The 22,362-nt window shown below is 34.7% G+C and overlaps 1 protein-coding gene across 3 annotated transcripts in view; it reads right to left on the bottom strand.

Annotated features, from left to right (window-relative positions):
• Positions 1-1,226: 1,226 nt before the first annotated feature.
• The window catches only part of LOC124308394 (ecotropic viral integration site 5 ortholog), a 40,754-nt gene continuing 19,618 nt past the window's right edge, over positions 1,227-22,362 (bottom strand). Inside the window, exons 1-11 of one of the 3 annotated variants that reach the window (XM_046771074.1) lie at positions 17,214-17,389; positions 16,239-16,678; positions 10,426-10,662; positions 9,280-9,543; positions 8,894-9,158; positions 8,024-8,386; positions 7,280-7,957; positions 6,691-7,173; positions 5,871-5,969; positions 3,887-3,936; positions 1,577-1,714 (exon numbers count right to left, since the gene is read on the bottom strand). In XM_046771074.1, the coding sequence (XP_046627030.1) occupies positions 1,708-1,714; positions 3,887-3,936; positions 5,871-5,969; positions 6,691-7,173; positions 7,280-7,957; positions 8,024-8,386; positions 8,894-9,158; positions 9,280-9,543; positions 10,426-10,662; positions 16,239-16,303 (2,511 nt within the window). In that variant the 5' untranslated portion in view covers positions 16,304-16,678; positions 17,214-17,389 and the 3' untranslated portion in view covers positions 1,577-1,707. Of the gene's footprint in view, positions 1,715-3,886; positions 3,937-5,870; positions 5,970-6,690; positions 7,174-7,279; positions 7,958-8,023; positions 8,387-8,893; positions 9,159-9,279; positions 9,544-10,425; positions 10,663-16,238; positions 16,679-17,213; positions 17,390-22,362 lie in introns of those variants that run through there. The other 2 variants (XM_046771073.1, XM_046771075.1) reach the window with 2 other exon arrangements.

A 22,362-nucleotide genomic window follows, 5' to 3' on the forward strand; every position in this document is an offset into this window, starting at 1 on the left:
CGTGTTTATATAAGGAAAATACATGAAGCGCAGGGTTTGACGTAATCAATATTTCACGGGTGATCCAAGTTTTTCCACATTACAATTCTAAGGTGTTACCATGATCCAAAACATAGAGAAGCAATTATTAGTCGACTGAAATATGCATTGTAGTTGTGCAAAGAACAAAAATCTGTTTGGCCAACTAGCTAAATTGTTGATTACGATTTTTTCTTTTGAGTAATAGAACGACTTTAAGTACACAGTCACAGGATATTACAAATAGAACATCAAGTGGTACAGATACCTATATTTGGTGAACAGTGTCGAGGAAGAATACTGTTAATTGCAAGCTAGGAAATAATTATTTACGAAAATTAATAACTTTGAGCAAGGGACAACTCGAGTCGCAAATCAGCATTGACCGTAACACAGGGATATAAATAGAGGCTCGTATCAAAGTTTCAGAAATATATTCTAATATGACCAGCCTCACAAATTTTTCAAACGTCATAAACGATCATCAAACTAAGAACGGTAACCATACGTTTTTTCTTTTTTTGTTTTTTTTTTTTTTTGTACACCATTTACTGTAGAATATACCGTATAGATACTACCTATATACCAAAAACACCTACGAGTTGGCCTTTTCTCTAGGGAAAAATACTATTCTACATGATTGATAATATAAGTTGGTGTATTGGTCCAAGATTTGAATAACCGAAAAAGGGCGTCTATACTGAGTCGAGGGAGTCGAGAAGATTCAACTTTTTTGATTCATGAATTTCAGTATGAGCTATTGCATGGGAGTGTATTTTTTTAGGTACTACTATTACAGTAGATATTACATTAATTTGTTAATAGAACTACTTTCGCGTCTATGAGACACCGATGGAGTACATATGGGGTATTCCATGTCAATTCGCCGGGCCATTGGCCTGACCCCTTCCGATTTTGATGTCCAATTTATTTTGGGTTCTGTTGGGCCCAAAATACGACCTCAAATTTTTGGAAATTTTTCTCTTTCCTTATTTTCTAAACTTTTTTTTTTGTTTTTCGTCTGCAAAATGAAATAAAATATTCTTGAAAAAAAAAAAAAAAATCAACAATGCTGGTTCTCGGCTCAATTTCGGACTAGAACGAAAAATTACGTTTTGGGTCCTAGTTTCTGTGAAAAAAAAATCATCAATTTAAAAACGATCCCTCTTCATGTTTTCTTACAATTTTATGATTTTTCAGCTCGTGCAACCCCTTAAAAATGAAATAAGAATTTCCAAAAATTTGAGGTCGTATTTTGGGCCCAACAGAACCCAAAATAAATTGGACATCAAAATCGGAAGGGGTCAGGCCAATGGCCCGGCGAATTGACATGGAATGCCCCATATACATATATTATATAAATATATATATATATCATAATAGTAATATCAAATTATTTTTCTCTCCATTTTTTTCAAGTTGAGCATTGTGCATTGACTTTTGAAAGGCTTCACAGCCAAAAATGGAGTATCGTTATTTGTTACTTAGCTGCTTGAATAGTGAATTTTAGCGCAACACTTTGCATGGATAGAATCTACATGTCGGGAGGGCTGGGCGTCGACGCATTGACTGGATCTTGAAGGCAGATCCTGAGATCCCGTTCATCTAACTCGCTCTCGGTGTCCACACTTATACTTCGTATCGCTGGACCATCTTTGCCGGTCCATCTTTGTTTCCAGCTCTCTAGCCTCATGACCTAAACAAGCGTGCATATATTACTTATTATCAAATGATACAATACCACCAAATTTTTCCTATTTGTAGCCACGTTGTACAATTTGAAAAATATTATTGATTTGTCAATTTTGTGTAAAATAAAATGAAGGTAAAAAATGCACAAATAGTTCAGTCGATAGTTCGATTTTTACAAATATTACGGCAGAAGAAAAACTATCTGACTGCTAGTAGGATTCGGTTTTTAATGCGATAAAGATCAAGCAGAATAAAGTGATCTTAATTTTTTTTTTTTTGTTTTGTAAAATCATTTCTATAATATGAAAGTAACCAAGCATAAAAATTACTCGATCAATTATTAAAGAGTAATGCCTGAAATCCGTCACTTGTAATTTTTCACTTAATTATATACTTCATTTTCAACACTGATAATGTTTTTTGGTGAGTTAATTTAGACCTATAAGTACTTTTACGTAGCATTCTCAGTCAGTTCAGCCACTATTTTCCAGATTCTTTTAGACGTCGCTCATAATTGGCTACATTTTATTACTACACGCACGTAGTCTCTATCATTTTTTTATTTATTATTCTCATTAATTTTTTGTATGAGATTTTTTCTATTAAATTTGTACAACTTGGATCGGACAGGTTTGGTAAAAAAAAGTAGTGAATCTAAACTTTTTTTTTTATTTTAGCAAACTTTTTAATGCAATACATTTCGTATTTTTATTCTGACTAGAAAGGCTATTTTGTTCCTGAAAGAATTGCTTTAAAAATCTAAAAAAGCAATCGCCGAGACTAATTTCAAGTCGTTATAAAATTTAGCCAATTATGAGCGAGATGTGAGAGAGTTTGAAAAAAAAGCGGCCGAACTCTATGTTTTTAAATCTGCAGAGCCAAATTCTTATTATTACTATTAACAGAAATCACACAAATAAATGCTAAAAAGTGCATATTTAATACAAATCCGGTCTATATAATTTGTGCACATTTATGCATATATGTATATATACAGTAACTTGGCATAATTACGCAATGAGAGATATTTTGTGTATTGGCATCGGATTATTTCTTTGATGCTTACACTCAACGGAAGTACAAAAAATTGGAAAAAGAAAAAAAAAATAAAAAATCTATAAACGACACTTCACATCGATATAATGCACATTTAGTTATTCTAGAGTATCTATTTTCATACGTAAATGGTACAACGAGCTAAAATTGTAGTATTTTTTTTCTCGACCTTATAGATTAGACGTTCACAATGAGAAGAGTGTAACACATATTATATTGTAACTCTAGAAGCGCACAAACGGATTCATGCAGGAAAATTGTATTCGATAAAAAAAACTGTAGCATGCGTATAATCTGGCAAGTACTCGTAGCCAGAAGACTCTTGAATAAATGAATGTTTAAAGAGTTCTGTACTCTCAACGTTTATTTACATTCGACCAACTTACGACTATCAATTACATTTGATTTTTGACATTAGAGTAAATGAGTTAGCTGGACAGAAGAGGGACGAACGGTGTTTTAGTTATTCATTAGCATAGGAGGTTTGATCGACGGTAAGTATAGCAAAGAATCGAATAGTAGGTATGATTGGAATAAGTTAGCAAAAATAGGTAGTCTGTACGAGACGATATCGAATCAAAGGAAGAAGAGGATATGCATAAGATGATATAAATTCATCACGAAGGCGATCCAACAATCTGAAACATTGTTCTAATGGAAATAATACCTATTCGACGAAGGAACCTGTGTTGCATTCCATATTACACTTGATTAACAAGATCCTGTGAATTTGGTCCCACACACAATTAGTGATAAATCTGTGCCATACATAAGCTACAATTTATTACTCTTGGCACATTTTTTCACGCTCACCTGCGCTATGCAAATAATGTTAAAAAAAAAAAAAAATAACTAAAAATATAATAAAATTAAATTGATATGCGAAATAAATATTGAAAGTATCTTAGGTAAAATTAATAACAGAAAATTCGAAAACAAAGTAAAGATGATTTTTCACTTCTACTTTCGTGCTTCCGATTGTTTGTCTGGATCGTAATCTACTTTGACGGTGCGAAAGTATTTGACAGTTTTGTTTTCTCACATACGCAAATCGAATTTGCTAACTACAAAAGGCACAATCAACAAAAGAGAGCGTTACAGAGAGATAGATAGGACTTACTCGAGCCAGCGCCAGGGCTCTGTCTCCGGGCTGGTGATTGGCGTAGGAAACTAAGGAGACAGAGACAACATACCAATAGTGGGTTAGTAATAGTTAACCGCCGCCTCATTTGCTCGATAGCTAAGGTTTCTTGGAAAATTTGCTTCGTCGTGTATATTTACAGCTGCGTTCCAATTGTAGTCAGAAGAATTGGGATATTAGTTTTTCTAATCGTTCTATCAATTGCTTTCGAATCAAATTATTGCAATATAAACATCACTTTCCATTTAAAGTGAAAATATATTATAAATATATTTATCTACAGACATGAAATACAATTTATGTATTTCGATTGCTTTCAACGAGGATCTCGTAGGGAATAGCGATGTAACACATATTTCAATACCTATATGGTTGAATGATATAATTCAAGGTAGTTTGCCGCGCTGGAAAAAAAAAATTTGTATATGCAAATATTTTTCAAATAGAAGATCTGAAGTTCTGTTCAATTTTATTACTTTGTTTCAGTCTCAATTGTAAGGGAATTCCCTCGTTTGTGATTTACGCATATATAAGTACACGAGTGGCGCAACGAAGCAGCTTATGTTAGCAGTTTATTAAGCATGGTTTTAAACGCCTAAAGTTTCATCAAACTGTCCTTGGATCCCTGAATTTTCGTAGGGTAGCAACAAGTTAGACGAAATAAAATGTTTCAACTTTTTGCGGAAAAAGATTTAGAATTCTCTTTTGATATTCCTCAATGGAATAGAAAAAATGTGTGGTGACTTTTGAACGTACAAATCTGAGATTCGTTATCGTATCATTTCTTTTATGATTTCAAATTATACTTTCATCTGACTCTACGTACGTATTTTCGAAAGCATGAAATACGTGTCAAATTATAGCAATAAAATTTCCTCATTGTTCTAGTCTGCTCAACTTTTCCGGTTCATCATAAATCTGTTTCACAAATGAAAAACGCGTAACGGTTTGAAAGATTTAATTCCTCATATTCAAAATTTAATCAACATTCGTTGAAACACGCAGTTCTGACATCAACAAAAGTTATTACTAACGTTGCATATCGATTGCAGTTTACAAGAATGAGTTTTTATTGTCAAATAAATTTATGAATTTTTGCATTTTATACAGCATAATCATATAAGTCTACTCTTTCTTCTGTATTAGAATACAAAGTGATAGCATGAATTGTTCTTTGAGGTGAAATGGAAATACCCTGATTGTGAGTAAAAAAAAAGAAAAAAAAAGGAAATATCCGACGGTGTAGGGAGAATAATTTCGTAATATGAATTAATATCCCAACTCAGAAATAAAATAGTCAATTATAGACAAACAACGACGCAGTAATCATGTACAATTTATAAGCATTTTTAAATTTTGCCTGCCACTGCTCCTCTGAATTCCTTGGTTTTATTATACTGGTAATTACAGTTACTGAGGCTGTGGGTATGTTACAGCGGGTCTTAGTCTGAAGCATCAACATCATTAACAAGCATTGCGTGTTCCGTTGCATTGCAGTAAGAAGTGCGATTTATGCTGTATGTAAATTGCACCTGTGCGTGAAGACATGAGAAAATTCAAACGTGGCTCTTTTTATTGCTGTGACATATATATTGCAGCAAAATTTATTGTGTAAAAATTAGCAGACATAACACTGGCAGAAAATTTCATTTCAATATCGTATAAAAATTCAACCAAATTAATCATATCGAGAGAGACGAGCAAAACAAGCATAATTGTCAAGTTTTTGGGATTCAATATCAGAGATTATTATTATTCCCGATCCCTGTAATCAATTAGCTCGGCATTAATAATCGGAAGTAACGTCAATATCATACCTCGTATTAAACTGTCACCTCTTACTGCAATACTTGTATTGTATATACAGTACAGTGTTGTTTATTTTGTCTGTTCGCTTTTGGTTATCGTTATATTATTGTCGGAGCAAATGTTATGTTTGTGTAATAACAATTCAAAGACTTACTTCAGCTTTCAAGTCGGCAACTTTATCCTGCAATTCTTTTACTCGTTCGCTATCATCCAGGTTGTTCCTTAGTTCGCCTTCTGCATACATTTCTTCGTTCTGCAAACGAGTGAAAATTTTTTTTTCAACTAAATTTTTGGGCATGCTATTATTACTATTTCGTATATTGATAAAAAAAAAATTAATAGATATGTATGGTAAGCATTGGAATATCGGAGTTCAAATTCAATTTGTTATTACACATTCCATCGTTTCATTTTCAAACTATTACAATACAATTAATTATTTTCTCTTGCTCTCAAAATGCAAATTTCCAATGATTGTTTCAATTTGTTCATACGCTATCATCATTAATTCTACAAATACGTGCATATTTTAATTTTTTTATTTGTCGAACGCAACGTATTTGCGATGACTTATTCTTATCTTAAAATTACTGGACTCTGTGACAATCTGTTCATGTCTGAGCACTCTCATAGGTGGCAGCACAATGCGAATATGCTGTACCAACTTGTAACTTTAGAGGATAAGAAAGATGCCTGAGTAACGCTATCAAAGACGTTATATGGCATATTGGAAACCAGCAGTAGAAAAGGATAAATCATAGAAATAAATGTTTCAAACGAAAAAGTCGTTGGAGTAATTGTTAGGTACATATATATATATATATATTTTTTTTTTACCAAGATGATAAAAGATGTTGATAATAGTAATAATAATAACAACAACAACAACAACAATAATAATAATAATAATGATAATAATATGTTTTGGTATTGGTAATTAGCTACTGTTACGCGCAAGATTGAAGGTAGCTTACCTTAAGTTCAAGTAAGGATATTTTATGAGTAAGTTCAGCGACTTGCTGAGCATGTTCCGCATCCCTTATCCTCGCCATCATGAATTCATCCTTCATTTTTGATTCTAGATCCGAATACTTGTGTTGTTGTTCCCGAAGTTTCGTTGTGAGGTCTTTTTCTCTTATCAGAGCTTCGTCGAGTTCCTCCCTTAGCTGCTTTCCGCCTTCGTCCTGTCTTCTAAGTTGATTCGTCGCCACCTGTACTTGGGTTTCGAGTTCCATTACTTTCAGTCTGAGTTCTTTAACCTCGGTGAGAGCCTCCATTTCCCGGATTCTTGTCGTCATCAAATCTTCTTCCAGTCTTTGAGTCTCGTGACCTCGGTTTTCCCAGAACAGTAATTTCTTTGGCGTCGAATCTGCTGCCGGAGCAGGTTGAGCCGATCGATGCTCTTGAAGATGCCTCTGCCATGCCGAACTTAATTCCGTTACCCTTTGCCGAAGATCCTGAAAACATATCGTTATTAATAGCCATATGAGCTTTCTGTTTTTCAACAGTTGCGACGATCGAATTCCTTCCATGCAAACATTACGTACAGACCATGGTACTTACTTTCAGAGATAAATTCGCTTCCGCTTCTCTTAGTTTCACAGCGATCAATTCCTCTTGAAGATGCGCCACAGAATTATCCGGTCTCGACTCTCGTAGTGTTTTTTTGTCCTCCTCTAATTCTTGTATCCTTGCTCTTAGGTCCCTGATCGTAGCGTCATTCTCCGCCTCGTGCAATCTAACTTTGACCAGCTCTTGCTGTAAGCACTGTAACATTTCTTCTTTTTCCGATAACGCTTTTTGCTTAAGCGACATCTCGTCAAGAGACGACTGTTTCGATGTTAAATTCTCTTCCAATAGAATGGAAAGCGACCTTAACTCTTCGTGCGCTATTTCTAACTGATGATTTGTTTCTAGATGGGTATGCTTCAAAGCTGCCAGTTCCCTCTGCACAACGAACGTTGTTTCTTCTTCTTCTGCCCTCGATACTTGACCCCTAACTAATCTGTCGGCAAGTTCGGCCGACTCTGCTTCCAATAGTTCGGTTCTTTGCCTAAGTAGTCTGTTTTCCGCTCTCAGCCTTCTAAGTTCCACCATTTCCTCCTGCTCCTTCATTTTCAACACTGTGTAATCCTTTTCCAACTTCTTCATTCGTTTTTGGTTAATTCTCATCTCATACGCAAGATTCATCAGTCCGTCAGGATCCGCCTCCGCTCGACCAGGTAATTCTTTCTGGAAAAACTGTAAAGCACAAAATTCACACGTGAGAATTGTTCGAATTCGAATTCGATTATCGATCTGCGTTACCTTCAGCATGCCTTCCATGTCGAGGCTCAGTAAGTCTTCTTTGCCTAAGTGTAGCATAGCCAAGGCGACCTTGAATATGACCTCCATTCCCTCCGAGAGAAACACATCGAAAATACGACAGGCGAGAGGCAGGCTCAGCGCAGTCGTAAAGAGTGTCAAAAACCACGAAGAGGCGTACATCGACGTGTGGAAACCTTGCGCAGTGAAGTGAGCGTGAAGTTCGGGGTGCGTGTCAGCCACAAGATGCTCCAGCTGGTACATGCAGACTCCTAATTCGGCCATACTCGGCTTGAACATGTCTCGAAGCCGATACTCTTGCATCAATGCAACGAGGACGGCGAACGCTTCCTCTTCTGGCATTTGCTGTAATAAGATAGTGTTCACGTTTTAGCGATAAAATGGTAACGACGATGGCAATTGTACGCCAACATTTGAATCTGAAAGCGCACGTGTGTATCTGCATAAAACGGTGTGATTATTGGATTGAAAATCAACCCATCATTTTTCTTGGCACCAGAAACAAGAGAAGATAAAATAGTTTATTAGATGTACATAATCGGGTCGTCTAGAGTCTATAGCATATCGAATACCCTGATATTTACGCGGTTTTCATTAGATTGACAAAAAACGAAAGTTTAATTTATATCTTATACATACTTTCTTTTGTACGAATTTCAATTTTCACATACGTATTGCAATACGTACTGAAAATTAGAATATTAGCCTTACGGCTGTAACAAAGAGAAAACTGATAAAAATTCCAAGAACGATGCCGAAAATTCTTGACAATTTCCTGACTTCTCAAGACTACGTCAAATTCAGCTTACATCTGGAATATGAGCGACAAAGGTGAAACTTGCAAACACCCACCTGCATGAGAAGCAAACCAACAATGAAGCCCGAGCCTTGACAGTATCCCACCTCACGATCGTGAAGACTGTAAGCTTTCATTACGTTGAACAGACTTTCCTGTCCCAAGCCATCTTTTTCCTTGAAGAAATCATGCTCAGGATAAGTTCGAGCTATATCTCGTCTGATCACCCTTTCGCAAGCCGACGTAGCTTTGATGTATTCGGCGAACTGTTTTTTCACCGGAGCGTCGTGAGCTCCGCATAATAGCTGCCATACTATCCCTCTATAATACAAGATCGATTGGTCATGAGTGTTGCATACGATCGTCGACATCTGTTTACAATCCAAAGATTGTCATCGTTCAAAGTTTTGTGAGGAATAAATAAACGAACGAAAGTACATACCTGAAGTGATGTGGAATGCCTTTGCGCACCAGTTCCTTGACGAACTCCTTCTTCTTTTTACTATAATTCTCCCAGTCGGCGACGATGTGACCCCAAAGTGTCCAGATGTTCTCTTCGCCGTCTGTTGGCGAGTGGCGTCGGGGCGCAGCATCCCCACCACCGCTGCTGCCCCCCGACGCCAAAGAGACCTGCGAAGTGTCCGATCCCTTTCTGCTGTGGTTGCTTTGCAGTGAATTCAACGACTTTGCATCTGACTCTATGAGCCTGAAAAATGTGTGACAAATTATATACTCCGTTAATTATTTTAGTTTGGATAAAAACGAAACGCTTTCATGAAAATCGAAAGGTTTGCGAAATCACATTGTTTCTTTTCGAAAATTCTTTTGTAAATAAATTTTCACAATTCATTTTAATCTTATCACGCCTTTTTCAACAGTATTACCTTCTATTGCATTATTGCTTGGGATGCGTATAACAACATTCTGAACAGGATCGTTACGTAACAGAAAAACAATCATGAAACTCATAAATTGTAATAGAAATTATTTCACCGCACGGTATGAACAGGAGTATGAATATCGTAATATTATCTGAACTATCCATGTCGAAGCTTTGTCATTCTGTTATAAAGAATTTCATGCGGTTCATCAAAATTCTAGTAGTATTACGATCGGATTACCTAAAATGTCCAAAACTCCGATGAAAAAAAAAATGCCTACGTTATAGCTTTACTAGATTTCAGCTGACTTAAAAAAATTTGCCAAACGATGATAAGAAAAAATTGAAAAATATTTTGTACAATAATTACACAAAACAAGGATACGTGGGTGATTTTGTGACTACGCACTTAGTTGTAAATGCACTAACAAATTATACTTTGAACTTCACATACCGTTATTATTATTTCCTTTTCTTTTTTCAATTGTTAATCCTTTTTAATTTCATTTTTATATTTAACAAACCTACGCACAGCGGTGTAATAATTATATAGCTAGGTGTCTTACAATTAGTAGAATGCAACGTATGTTATATCTAGTTCCTAAGAGTTGCGTTTGTATGATCTCGTTTCAATAAACGAACACAAAACAAATAAATAAATTCTCTATATTCGAGGTATCTAGGTTCCACAACGAGGAATCGACGCACCGATTGGCTTCTTCCAGTTTAGCTAGGAGAGCCAGCTCGTCGGTGGATATGTCTTTGACGGAGGATACTGGTGTCGGCTCCTCTTCCACCAGGTCAATCTTTACGGACGCCGAGTTTTTTCTGTTATTGGGATTAGACTGGGGCAAGGAGGTGCGCAGGCACAGCACGCTCATCACCTGCGGTCCATAACGTGACAGCGATAATCTCCCAACTGCTATTCCGCCACCTTCGTGGGTTCTGAAAGAAAATTCATAACTCTAAGTAAAATGTTTGTATCGAAAGTTTCCTTCGTTGACTGTGTTTATTTATTTATTTTTTTTTCTTTTCTTCTATACACTTAATTTTTGTATAACTTTTGCTTCAAAGAAGCTTTTCAATTATTGTCGAATACTTATGAATTCTGATATTGCCTAAAGGCTAGATTATTTTATCTCGAATAATCGATGATAATTCTATCGTCGGGTATTTGAGAAAATTATTCATGGTACAAATTCACATCGATAAGTCTTATAGTTTTGGACATAAAATATTGAAACTCGTGAATACGCCATACGTTTTAACATGGAGTCAATTTTTTATTTATTTATTTTTTTGTTTGTTTTTACGAAGTTCATTGTTACAGTATTTCACTGCAATTTTTTTTTTTTCATTTTCTTATGCAAAACCAACATTCGACTAAATTTTCACACTTTCGATCAAATTGCATGAAAACCAAGTATAAATTTTATTTCTAAAGCTTTCTCTGCGTGATTATTAATATATTGCGTACAATCATTTCCTGTATATTGCACACAAAGGTGACACAATTGAATGCGGATATTTATACCGAAGTGAAAGATGCTTAATTTTATTTTTTCAAAAATAACAACCTCGATAATCGTCAAATTTTTGGCTGGACTCAATTTTATAATAATAATTATAATTTAATGTGATTATTGTAATAGAATGTTACTCACAACAAATCATTCAATTTGTCAAAGTATCTCGAAGCTTTATTCGTTACCCAATATTCAAGGTTTTTGCAAATTATGAGAGTAAATTAAACGTATATAAATCTTTTTCTTCTCTTGTTAAACGAACCTAAGATAATTCTTTGATTCGTTAAGAGTCGGGAAAGATTCTACGAGTGCCTAATTTTTCCCAAACAATATCGCAAAGATATGTCGATTAAGACGAAACAAAATTACCGCAATTATTAAAAGCAAAGTCTATCGTAGCGACAAGAAAAATTGTAGAACGAGTAAGTTGTTTTTGCTATTTCGGTAATATATGGAAAAAAAAAGATTGCAAAGATAAACAAAATTTTTTAAATAAAAAAGGAGATTCAATATCTTTGCAAGAAATCATTTGTTGTAATAAAAATTTAGGAATTCGATACTCGCGGAAGCGAAACTTCGCCGAGCTCTGACAATGAGGGTTACTATTTGTTAGTTAATTGAGTAGATGATGCAACGGCAATAATATAAGCCAGAGAGAAGAAGCTCCCAGGCTCTCGGCCTTCCTTCTCAAGTTGGATGACCCCGTTTCAAAGAATAAGACGATATACGTTTGTACGTATTAAACATCGTACGAACATGTGGTTTGTATAATAATAACGTTATATTCATGCAGCGGGAAAGTAAATGGTCGGGAAATGAGAAAAGCTCCTAATATAAGTAAATGATGAACGCATCAAAAGGGGAATAAGAATAGGTATAAGATTTGGTAGATTTAACAAAGCGAATGGGAAAATATACAGGTCAGACAATTTTTTCTCGCGGTGACAAAGAAAATGACAAACTCACAAAGTGTGAAGGATGTTTGTATTATAATCCTTATATATATATATAAGGTATAAAGATAAGTTATGTACGTAAAAAGTCTCAAACTTTTTTATGAGCATCAAAAGAAAAAAAAAAAAAAAATGAACGGATTTCATTGCGGTTGTTTCATTCAAGTAATCCTTTAACGGATATCGTAGGAGGGGAAATTTTCCACGTTGGGAAACTCTACGGCTGTTGATTTGATTTTGAAAAAAAATTGACAAGATTTCTGTCGTTCTGAGGAAGATCCTAAGGCCAGAAATTGATTTAAAAGTTCATTTGTATAGTTAGCTATGAAAATTAGAATTTTTTTAAAAGGTCAGCAGTTGAGAAAAAAAAAAAAAATTAAAAATAATTTTCATCAACTCCATCTGAGTGTGGCTGTTTAACGATTAAGGTATTTATTTGTTTTATTAGCAAAGACCATTTTTTGAACTTAGTAAATTATTTGCTAAAAGAAGTCGACGGCTGATAAACAAGAATCCACGATTTGTCGAATCAACTAATTATTCAGGATAGGAAACACGTACATGTGAAATTAGTCGACAGTTGTAAAACTAAACGAAGCATGTTATTGTAAATCATAACATGTTTTTTTTTTTTTTTGCTTTGTGACGAAGGAAATTAATAATAATTCATAGTTTTGTTAAGCTACTACACGTGTGTGAAATTTAGCTTCAATATTTATAAATACGTCTAAGATCGTTTAAACCTGCAGACTATCTTGTACCTGATTTCGATATCTTTTTTTTCTAATATTTGTTTGCGCATTTTTTCTAAAAAGCTCGAAAATTAATACTAATATCAGTGTTTCCGTAGAAACAAATGATTCGCAAAAACATTGCGCATGTCAGGGAACGATGATTTTTCACAGTGATCTCCGAAGTGATCACTGGATATAATGTTGATAAAAATTAATTCTGATCTGATTACATTGCTAAAAAAAATTCATTATAACAGCGAAAAAGAATGCCAAAAGAAATGTGAATGAAGTGCGAAATATCAAAGGTGCAGAGACGTCAGTCGACTTGGAATAGAACGCCCCGTACAGATTAATTTTATCGTTAATCATGCGCGCTTCAGATTTTTGCTATATATACTATGCATAGCGTAAGTATGACGGCGATAAATGATAACGCAACCCTTAATAGACATTAATCTCAAGATACAAGTGCAAGAGTTGAGTGCCGTGCTTTGAGAGTAATGGCCTGTAACTGCAGACGTCCAGACAAACTTGATCGATGATATTCTCGTAAAGATTTTTTACCTTCGCTAAACATAGCGAAGGGGGTATTTTTATGCAAAGAAATCGGATTTGCACACTTACTAGGGAACTGTAGTAAAATAATCGGATTTGCACAGTCACTAGGGAATTATAGTGAAATAACCTGATTTGCAAAATCACTAGGGAAGCCTAGTAGAATAATCGGATTTGCACAGTCACTAGGGAATTCTAGTAAAATAATCGATATGCAGTCACTAGGGAATTGTAGTAAAATAATCAGATTTGCACAGTCACTAGGGAATTTTAGTAAAATAATCTGGTTTGCATAGTTACCAAGGAATTTTAGTAAAATAATCGGATTTGCACAGTCACTAGGGAATTCTAGTAAAAAAAAATCTGATTTGAACAGTCACTAGAGAATTCTAGTAAAATGGGTATTAAGCAATAGTGGTTAAAAAATTACTAGAATTACAACAAAATTGTAGTTCTGATTATCATCGTAAAGGTAAAATTTTGTGGTTACTGCAGAATTAAATCTGTTTATTTGGTTGACCAGATTATTTGAGTTAAATAAAGCTTTCAAGGTGATTTGTTGTTGCACTATGAAATCAAATTATCGCAATAGTTACAAGCAAAGACGTAGGTATGAGTGGGCATAATGAAAAAGAATATAAAACGTGCAGATTTCCTGTTCACAGCGACGAAACTAATCTTCATTTTGTCCCTAGAACTGTAATATTTTTTGGTTATGGTAAAACTGGAATATAGTTATAAGACCGTGTACTAACCACGACTAGAAATTTCACTAGACGAGAAAATGATCATCGCATCAGGGTATAGGGTGATTATTCTGGTTTATAAATGTCAGGGCAAATGGTGAGCTTAATCTAATTTGCCACCCCAGCATGAGTGACCCAGTTGGACGTCCAAATGTTATACGGGGATAGGTACACACATAGTCATCACGAATCAAGAGATAACCGTAAACCCTACCGGCTCCCTGTCAATTAGAGCTAACAAATCGCGTCTCCGTTATCCGACAAAACCTACGGTTGGATTGTCGATTTCTCACAATTCCGTATCTGCGTGCTTTAGACGTGACAATTTACTCGTCATCTTGTAATTGAGTGAATGCTGTTGTCGAACTATACCGACCGAGTAAAATATCGCTCGTTGCAACCACTATTTTTTTTTTTTATACCCAAAAACAAAACCGCGATTTTAAATAAACATACATTACTGTATATTCAGTTGCTGTATCGTTCTGTTTTATCGACGAATCTAGTGGTCGATAAAGGAAAGGGCAATGTTACCATCTTTTCCAAAATTATCAGAGATTTCGACAATGTCGGTCACGTGTTCTTCAAATTAACTTTCAACTTCTATATTCCGACTGTTCTTCGATTGTTTCAAAACAATATTCATAAACTACGTCGTAAAATGTACAGAAGTTTCAGTATCCGTGATTTCTGCATGGTTTTTGAAACCCATGTTATAATTGGTCGAGAAATTATAGTTTCAGCTACATTTGGAAAGACGATCGCGTTTGGCTTTGGCTGACATAATTGGAACAATACTTGGGAAACAGAGAGAGAATCACGAATTGCAGAAGCACCGTCCGTGACGAGGTATTTCCTTTTTTTCATTCTAATTACAAAACTACGATTTGACGCAATGTTACCGTAACGGTTCATTTGCAATGGTTCAAGGCTACGTCTTGTAACGAAAATTGCGGAGAAATTTTTACCGTAAAATCGAAGAGCATTCATATTAGAGGCAAATTTAAGAGACAAATAATTTTGCTTGCGAAGCAAACAAAACAAAAGCTTCTTTCAAAACTTTCGATAATTTCTTTCAAAAGCGTTTTGAAATCTAGAAATAAAAAAAAATTTTATAACAAATTAGACCACAGACTGTACATATCCAGCAGTACAAAATGTTTTACAAAATACTTTCGGGCATTGTAAATGTAAATTTAGGCCAGTAAATGTTTTAACCTGAATTAATACCTTCAGAATTCAATTTCCTCTTGAATAAAACAAAAAAAAATTTTGATAGTAAAATGGAACCATAAATGTTCTGTTCCTTCTCAAATTATATGTATTTTTCTAAAAAAAAATTTTCAATAATTATAAAATTTTTCAATATGCTTGCACGTATTGATTTCCTTCAACACTAATTTCTTAAATTATATTTCTAATAGGGTGGCCACAAATTGTCGTGAAAAAATTCTATGAAATTTCCAGATTTCCCATGACCTGAAACCTAGTTTTTTCTGACATTTTTCCAGTTCTAGTAAGTCACTAAAACCAAAATCGTTCAGTTTGTCAACCCTATATTCGGTTCAAAATTCAATTCGAATAGAAGAAACATATAACGTACAAAAAAGTCAGTTTAAGCCAATTTGTTTTTCTCGACGAAATAAAAGTCAACTTGTTACCTCAAAAGATCATTTCCAATTCCCGTGATAGAAAACTGATATTTTAAGTTTATTCAATCACTAAATTAAAAATCCTCTGACATTTCCAGGTTTTTTAGGTCTGTGGCCACCCTGCCTAGGCAAAATAAAAAAAAAAAAAAGGTGAGGTGATTATTATCAGAAGAAGTTACGACACAGCGAAGGAGAAAAATGTAAATCTATACGTATATAGTCGAGGAAATCAGTCCAATTGATTTTTACCCGTCTCGCGAAATAACGACATTCGCTGACTGATGATGGAAGGATATCACGAAAGCATTATTACAAGGGAGGAGGATTTCAATCACTGTATATAATACGTGATTACCTCTTGGTTGCTTTTCCTCGCGTCCACCTCGCCGCCGCCGGGGCCAAAAGACCGAGTAGAACCATTCAGCCAATGCGTTCAGTTTATTTAAACTTCGGATCTTTATATCTTTAATGTATTATATATATATATAATTTATAACCGTGACGTAAGTATATTATTATCACATTACACGTAAACACAAATAAGGAGAAATTTCCCGATTAAGTTTCTTTTTCCTTGTATCATTCCCCGCGGATTGTGAATTTCCTTTCAACCGAAGCGGATGATATTTCCGTGTCTTACGGTATTTCCGCCTCGGTAAAGTTCATCTTTTCGCTCATTTGCAATCACGCAAACCACGGTATGTATCTATCTATGTAGATATGTATGTATTGTATAATCACTCCAGTGCCAGAATAATGCACGATGACAAGAGAAACGTCAACACTGCCTGCGACCTGTGAGAAATAACATGATAAAGTGATTTCTGATCCCGAACTTGAACGATATTCTTCCTTTTTTATGTATTGTTTCTGCACAAAAATTTTCAACTTTTGAAAGATCCTGTAGTCTGGCTAGCAACGGGTCGCTGAGCAAGTCTTCAAGTCCGCAAAACGAAAGAAAAACAGAAAAAAACGTAAATTCTAAAATACAAAAAGAATAAAAATAAATAATGTATAATTTATCTCCGACAAGTAAAATTCTTGTAATCGATGAAATATCGTTGAAAATAGAAGAAAAATATATGTATATATATATTAAGAGACGCGTGAAAAAATGCTCGGAAAATTTGAAATAAAAAATTGCAGAAGAAGAATACAATCGTGTATGATAATTCAATGAATATATTCAATGATTTAGTGAAGCGTATAATTGACTGGAGTTAAATTCCCGCCAAATTTATGAAAAAGTAAGAGAAATAAAATTAAACAAACCGACGTCAATTCAGGCAAAGAAAATAATATATAGGTATAATACTGATTTCAATTGCACCTGACAAGGTGTGGAATTATATGATCTGAATATCGAAGTGTACGTATGACTCTGAATTCACAGTGTGTGTGTGTGTTTTTTTCCGAGGTGTGCGGCAGACGGAGAGGTCGAGACGTGACAATGACGTCGACGAGGTCGGACACAACACTGTGCTTCGGTACCGCGTTAGGTATCCAGGCTCTCGCGAGTCTCGCAGACGGACGAGGAGCGCCGTTTGCAGCTCGACGATGGTTTCGTTTGGAGGTCGATGAAGCCGGCGCAGGGTTGACGGAACCTTCTGCGCGGCGACCTCCGCCGTCGCGTCGTCGTCGTCCAGGTCGGCAACGACGGGAGTAACTTTTCGGAACGTTATTTTTATAACGGATTAATTCCTAAATTTACGTTTATAGGGGATTTTTTACGGGAGCAACTTGTCGGAACGTTATTTTTATAACGGGTGAAGTCCTAAATTTACTTTTCTAGGGAATTTTCTATGAAAGCAACTTGTCGGAATGTTATTTTTACAGCGGATGAAGTCCTGAATTTACGTTTCTAGGGAATTTTCTATGGGAACAACTTTTCGGAACGTTATGTTTATAACGGATGAAGTCCTAAATTTACGTTTATAGGGAATTTTTTACGGGAGCAACTTGTCAGAACGTTATTTTTATAATGGGTGAAGTCCTAAATTTACTTTTCTAGGGAATTTTCTATGGAAGCAAATTTTCGGAACGTTATTTTTATAACGGACGAAGTCCCAAATTTACGTTTCTAGGGAATTTTTTACGGGAGCAACTTGTCGGAACGTTATTTTTATAGCCGATGAAGTCCTCAATTTACGTTTCTAGGGAATTTTCTATGAGAGCAGATTTTCGGAACGTTATTTTTATAACGGATGAAGTCCTAAATTTACTTTTCTAGGGAATTTTCTATGGAAGCAAATTTTCGGAACGTTATTTTTATAACGGATGAAGTCCTCAATTTATTTTTCCAGGGAATTTTCTATGGGGGTAGATTTTCGGAACGTTATTTTTATAACGGATGGAGTCCTAAATTTACGTTTCTAGGGAATTTTTTACGGGAGCAACTTGTCGGAACGTTATTTTTACAGCGGATGAAGTCCTGAATTTACGTTTCTAGGAAATTTTCTATGGGAGCAACTTTTCGGAACGTTATTTTTATAACGAAGGAAGTCCTAAATTTACGTTCCTGGGGAATTTTCCATGGGAACAACTTTTCGGAACGTTATCTTTATAACGGATGAAGTCCTGAATTTGCGGTTCTAGAGAATTTTCTAACGGAGTAACTTTTCGGAACGTTAATTTTGTAACAGATAAGGTCCTGAATTAGCGGTGCTAGGGAATTTTCTATGTTATGTAATTTGTATTGTTTTATGACTTGATGATGTATTGGATATGCATTCTCAATCAAAAGTGAGTCTCGTCGACGATATTGAATACTTTGCGCTAAGATGAAGATCGGAGAAACGTGAACCACGATAAAGACGATACGAAAATTAATTTTGAATAATAATAATGCCTAAAAGTTACCGATAAAGTGTTAAAACAAAACATTGTTCAACAAATTTTTATGCAGTTTTTTTTTGTCATACAAAATGAGTTCGCTAATTTTTCAGTACACATGAACTTTCGAAGAATTTTCTCATTACTTTGAAGTTTCTCGTTTCCGAAAAATTTTAAAAGTTTAAAAATGTTGGAAAAATCCTGAATTTTTAAAATTAACGAGAAAACCATCACTGAAAAGTATCTGGGAATAAAAGTTTCAATGAGTTTAAACTCATCGATACACGGAGTGATCAGAATTTTAACTTTGTTAATGGGTTTCAGATTGAATAATTGCAAACATTTTTTCAGGAGACTAATTTTGAATCTTAAAAATCCGTCACGTGACACGAGAATGAAATTCTACACCTAAGATACTTTGATAACACAGCTGCTGGGCTAAGATGTTTGGTGATAATTGAATTACTTTGAATATTTGGAAAGACGAAATCGAAGAACCAGCCGTGAAGTTGGAGGAAAAAAAATGATCGAGATAAATAACAATTGTAGAATTTCTCAAAACACGAAACAAGTTATATGAAATTACATTCCGAATTTTTTTGAACATTGAATAAATAGTAAAATTTCACATATTTGAAACATTGATTGACAAGAGTTTTAAAAAACGGTGAGATAAAACATGTTTCGAAAAATAAATAATTGTCCATTTACAACAATTTACGTTGACATAAGCCAAATTTAAAAATAAATTCCACGACATGTCGAGTAGTTTTTTTCCTCCATTTTTTCAAGCTCTGAAAAATTGTTATCGATACCAATTATCGAACTTACATAATATCTGTGTAAAATCTAGGAATTCTTTTAAGATATAACGATTTTACACCGAATAAAGTCAGTTTAAAAACTGGAAGTCTGAAGAGGGAAAAAAAAAGATTTCACATTAAACATTTAAGAGGGCGGAACGACAAGTTTCCACCATACCCTCGGTTTTTAAATTTCCGAGAGAAACTTCCAAGTATGAGGCATTCCACCAATGTGAAACAATTAAATCCAGACCATTTATTTCTGCCATGAATCGGAAGACCTAGATCCATAATTTTTTTCAACTTTTCTCATTAATTAAATCGAGGTAGATGAATATTTTTACGAAATCCACCGCCATGTTACAGGCACGTTACAGGTCAAAGTGGTTGGAGAAAAATTGGCGGTGAACTTTGAACCTTTTGGGAGAAGACCCGAGCTGAATATGTTATGAGAGTGAATTTGTTCACGTCACAAATTCCGACATACGAGAAACATTTAGAAGCGGATATTTTATTCACGATCCCTGGAGGAAAGGAGGGGGAGGGAAACAAACAGAAGACGAGTCTTTTTTCTTTTTCTCGTCGTTGCCTGTTTCAGGAATGTTATAATTGTAACGCGATAAACTCGAAGGCCTTAGGATGTAATTGGTCGGCCGAAATTCGATACTTTTCATTAATATTACAACGAGATTGTCGTGCAGAAAAACAAAAAATACAGAAATAAATACCAAAAGCTTGGATTTTTATGCTTCGTTTTGAATTGCTTTAAAATCGTAAAAAATCTAGCAAGTTCGATCGATTATATTCTACGAGCATGGCTCGTTTCATTCGGAAGATTATTTTCCATAAAATTGATGTTAAGAATACTGAATATTTATAATTGTATGACATTGTACCGACGTTGCTTATTGTTAACCACTAGCGATATTAAATTGAATACTGAGGAAAAAAAAGAAAAACAGTTTCAGTATCTTTTCAAAAAATAGTTTTATAAACTAACCCATTTAGTAGAGTGGAATCGACTAAACCTATTAGATTTTGAACCATTTTGAAACGATTTGAAAAAAAACGTCGATATCTGAGATTTTTTTTTCCACTTCCGGTACATTTTATTCCTGCATTTTTACCGAGATTTCCCTAGCTTACGAACAGAGTAATTTAATAAGTACTCAGTGAGCGATTATCTCGTAATAAAATTAATAAAAACTAGGAATTTACGACCAACCTGCAACCTCTTTAAGCAGAAGATGATAAATTAGGCGTTGCCTTGATCTTATCCTACACGATAAAACGGAAGTAGTGTTTTATACCGTTGGTAAAATTTATTCGAGAAAGTTTCAAGTTTCACCAACAGACAACGGCCGGTTAAAAGAATTTTTCGTTAGCCAATTATGAAACCACGATGTTGATCGCAATTTAACAGTTATCAAGTGTAAACAAACAATGAAAGAAAAAAAAAGTTCCGCATAGAATTCAATTTATTTATTGTTAGTCGCAATTCGAGCCAATAACTTCAAGGCTACCTCATTGTTCATCCATGCCACGTTTACTCATGCGACGTGTTTGTATAGTTACGTTATTATATTCGAAGTGTATTGTGTACCGACGATTCAGCGATCTCGGGTAAATATTACGGTATATACGGTTGCTGTATCATTCTGTTTTACCGACGGCCGATAAAGCGGAGCCCGACACTACCGAAACACCGTTATCCAGCTTTTTACATCATTCCTAAAATTATCAAAGATCTCGACAAGGTCGGTCACGTACTTTTACAGTTAACTTTGAACTTCCGCATTCTGACCCTTCTTCAAACTGTTCAGAACCATGTTCATAAGCTACGTCGAAATGATTGTTAAAATTTTTGATATTATTGTTTCACTTAAAGTCGCAAGTACGATAAGAAGTGTAAATATTTGAATTCTGATTAAAGTTGGAATAATGATATAGAATTTACAGTGTCAATGAATTCAGGATACACAATATCAGAGAATTTTGGGTATGGGGTGGGAGAATTTATTTATTTATTTTTTTTTTTTTTGCCAAAATGTGTAAGGTATTTGATTTTTCTTACAAAATAATAAAATATAAGGAAGAAATCGAATGTTGACACTGGAAAACTTAGAAATGTCGCGATATTTTAACAGAATCGATAGTCTTCTTTTATCCCGAGTCGATGATATACATACGCTCGTATTTTTATCGATAACGATAATTTCTGTAAATGTGATATTTAATTAAAATACCATGGTACATAATTTTTGCGAAAAGAATGTTAAATTGCAAGTAAAACGAATCGGTTTTTGCATCAAGAGAGATTGCTAGTTGGCGGTTAAGTCCTCAACTATATACATTTTTCAACGTAACCGAAAAATAAGTAGTTCTGGTTGAAAAATAAAAACAGCGAACGATGTGTAACAGTTTTATCCAGAAAATTTGTAAGTCGGCGTCGATACGACGAATGAAGATCTTTAGTTTTGTATTATAAATATCCGAAGAAATAAGTTACGCCAAATACTCTAAATTTTTCTCATTGTTAGTATGATACAACTCGTGGTGTTAGATGATATTCGTGACTTACAAGAGCTTTATTTTCAGCGTTAAAACCACAGAAAATCTGCTAATATCATTGCCAGTTAACCAACATTTTTTTTCCTCCTCGTGACGGACTAAATCGAAACTAATCTACTGCAACACGTATTGCAGACCGTGTGAAGAGGACGAACACTTACCGAGCTCTACGTATGGTTCGGAATAATGTACACGAACACTTGGAGGCTACGGGCGGAACTAATTGCGCACATTATGTATGCGAACTCTCCTTTGTATAATTGTCGCGGAGTT

Source organism: Neodiprion virginianus, chromosome 7 (assembly GCF_021901495.1).
Source record: "Neodiprion virginianus isolate iyNeoVirg1 chromosome 7, iyNeoVirg1.1, whole genome shotgun sequence".
NCBI lineage: Eukaryota > Metazoa > Arthropoda > Insecta > Hymenoptera > Diprionidae > Neodiprion > Neodiprion virginianus.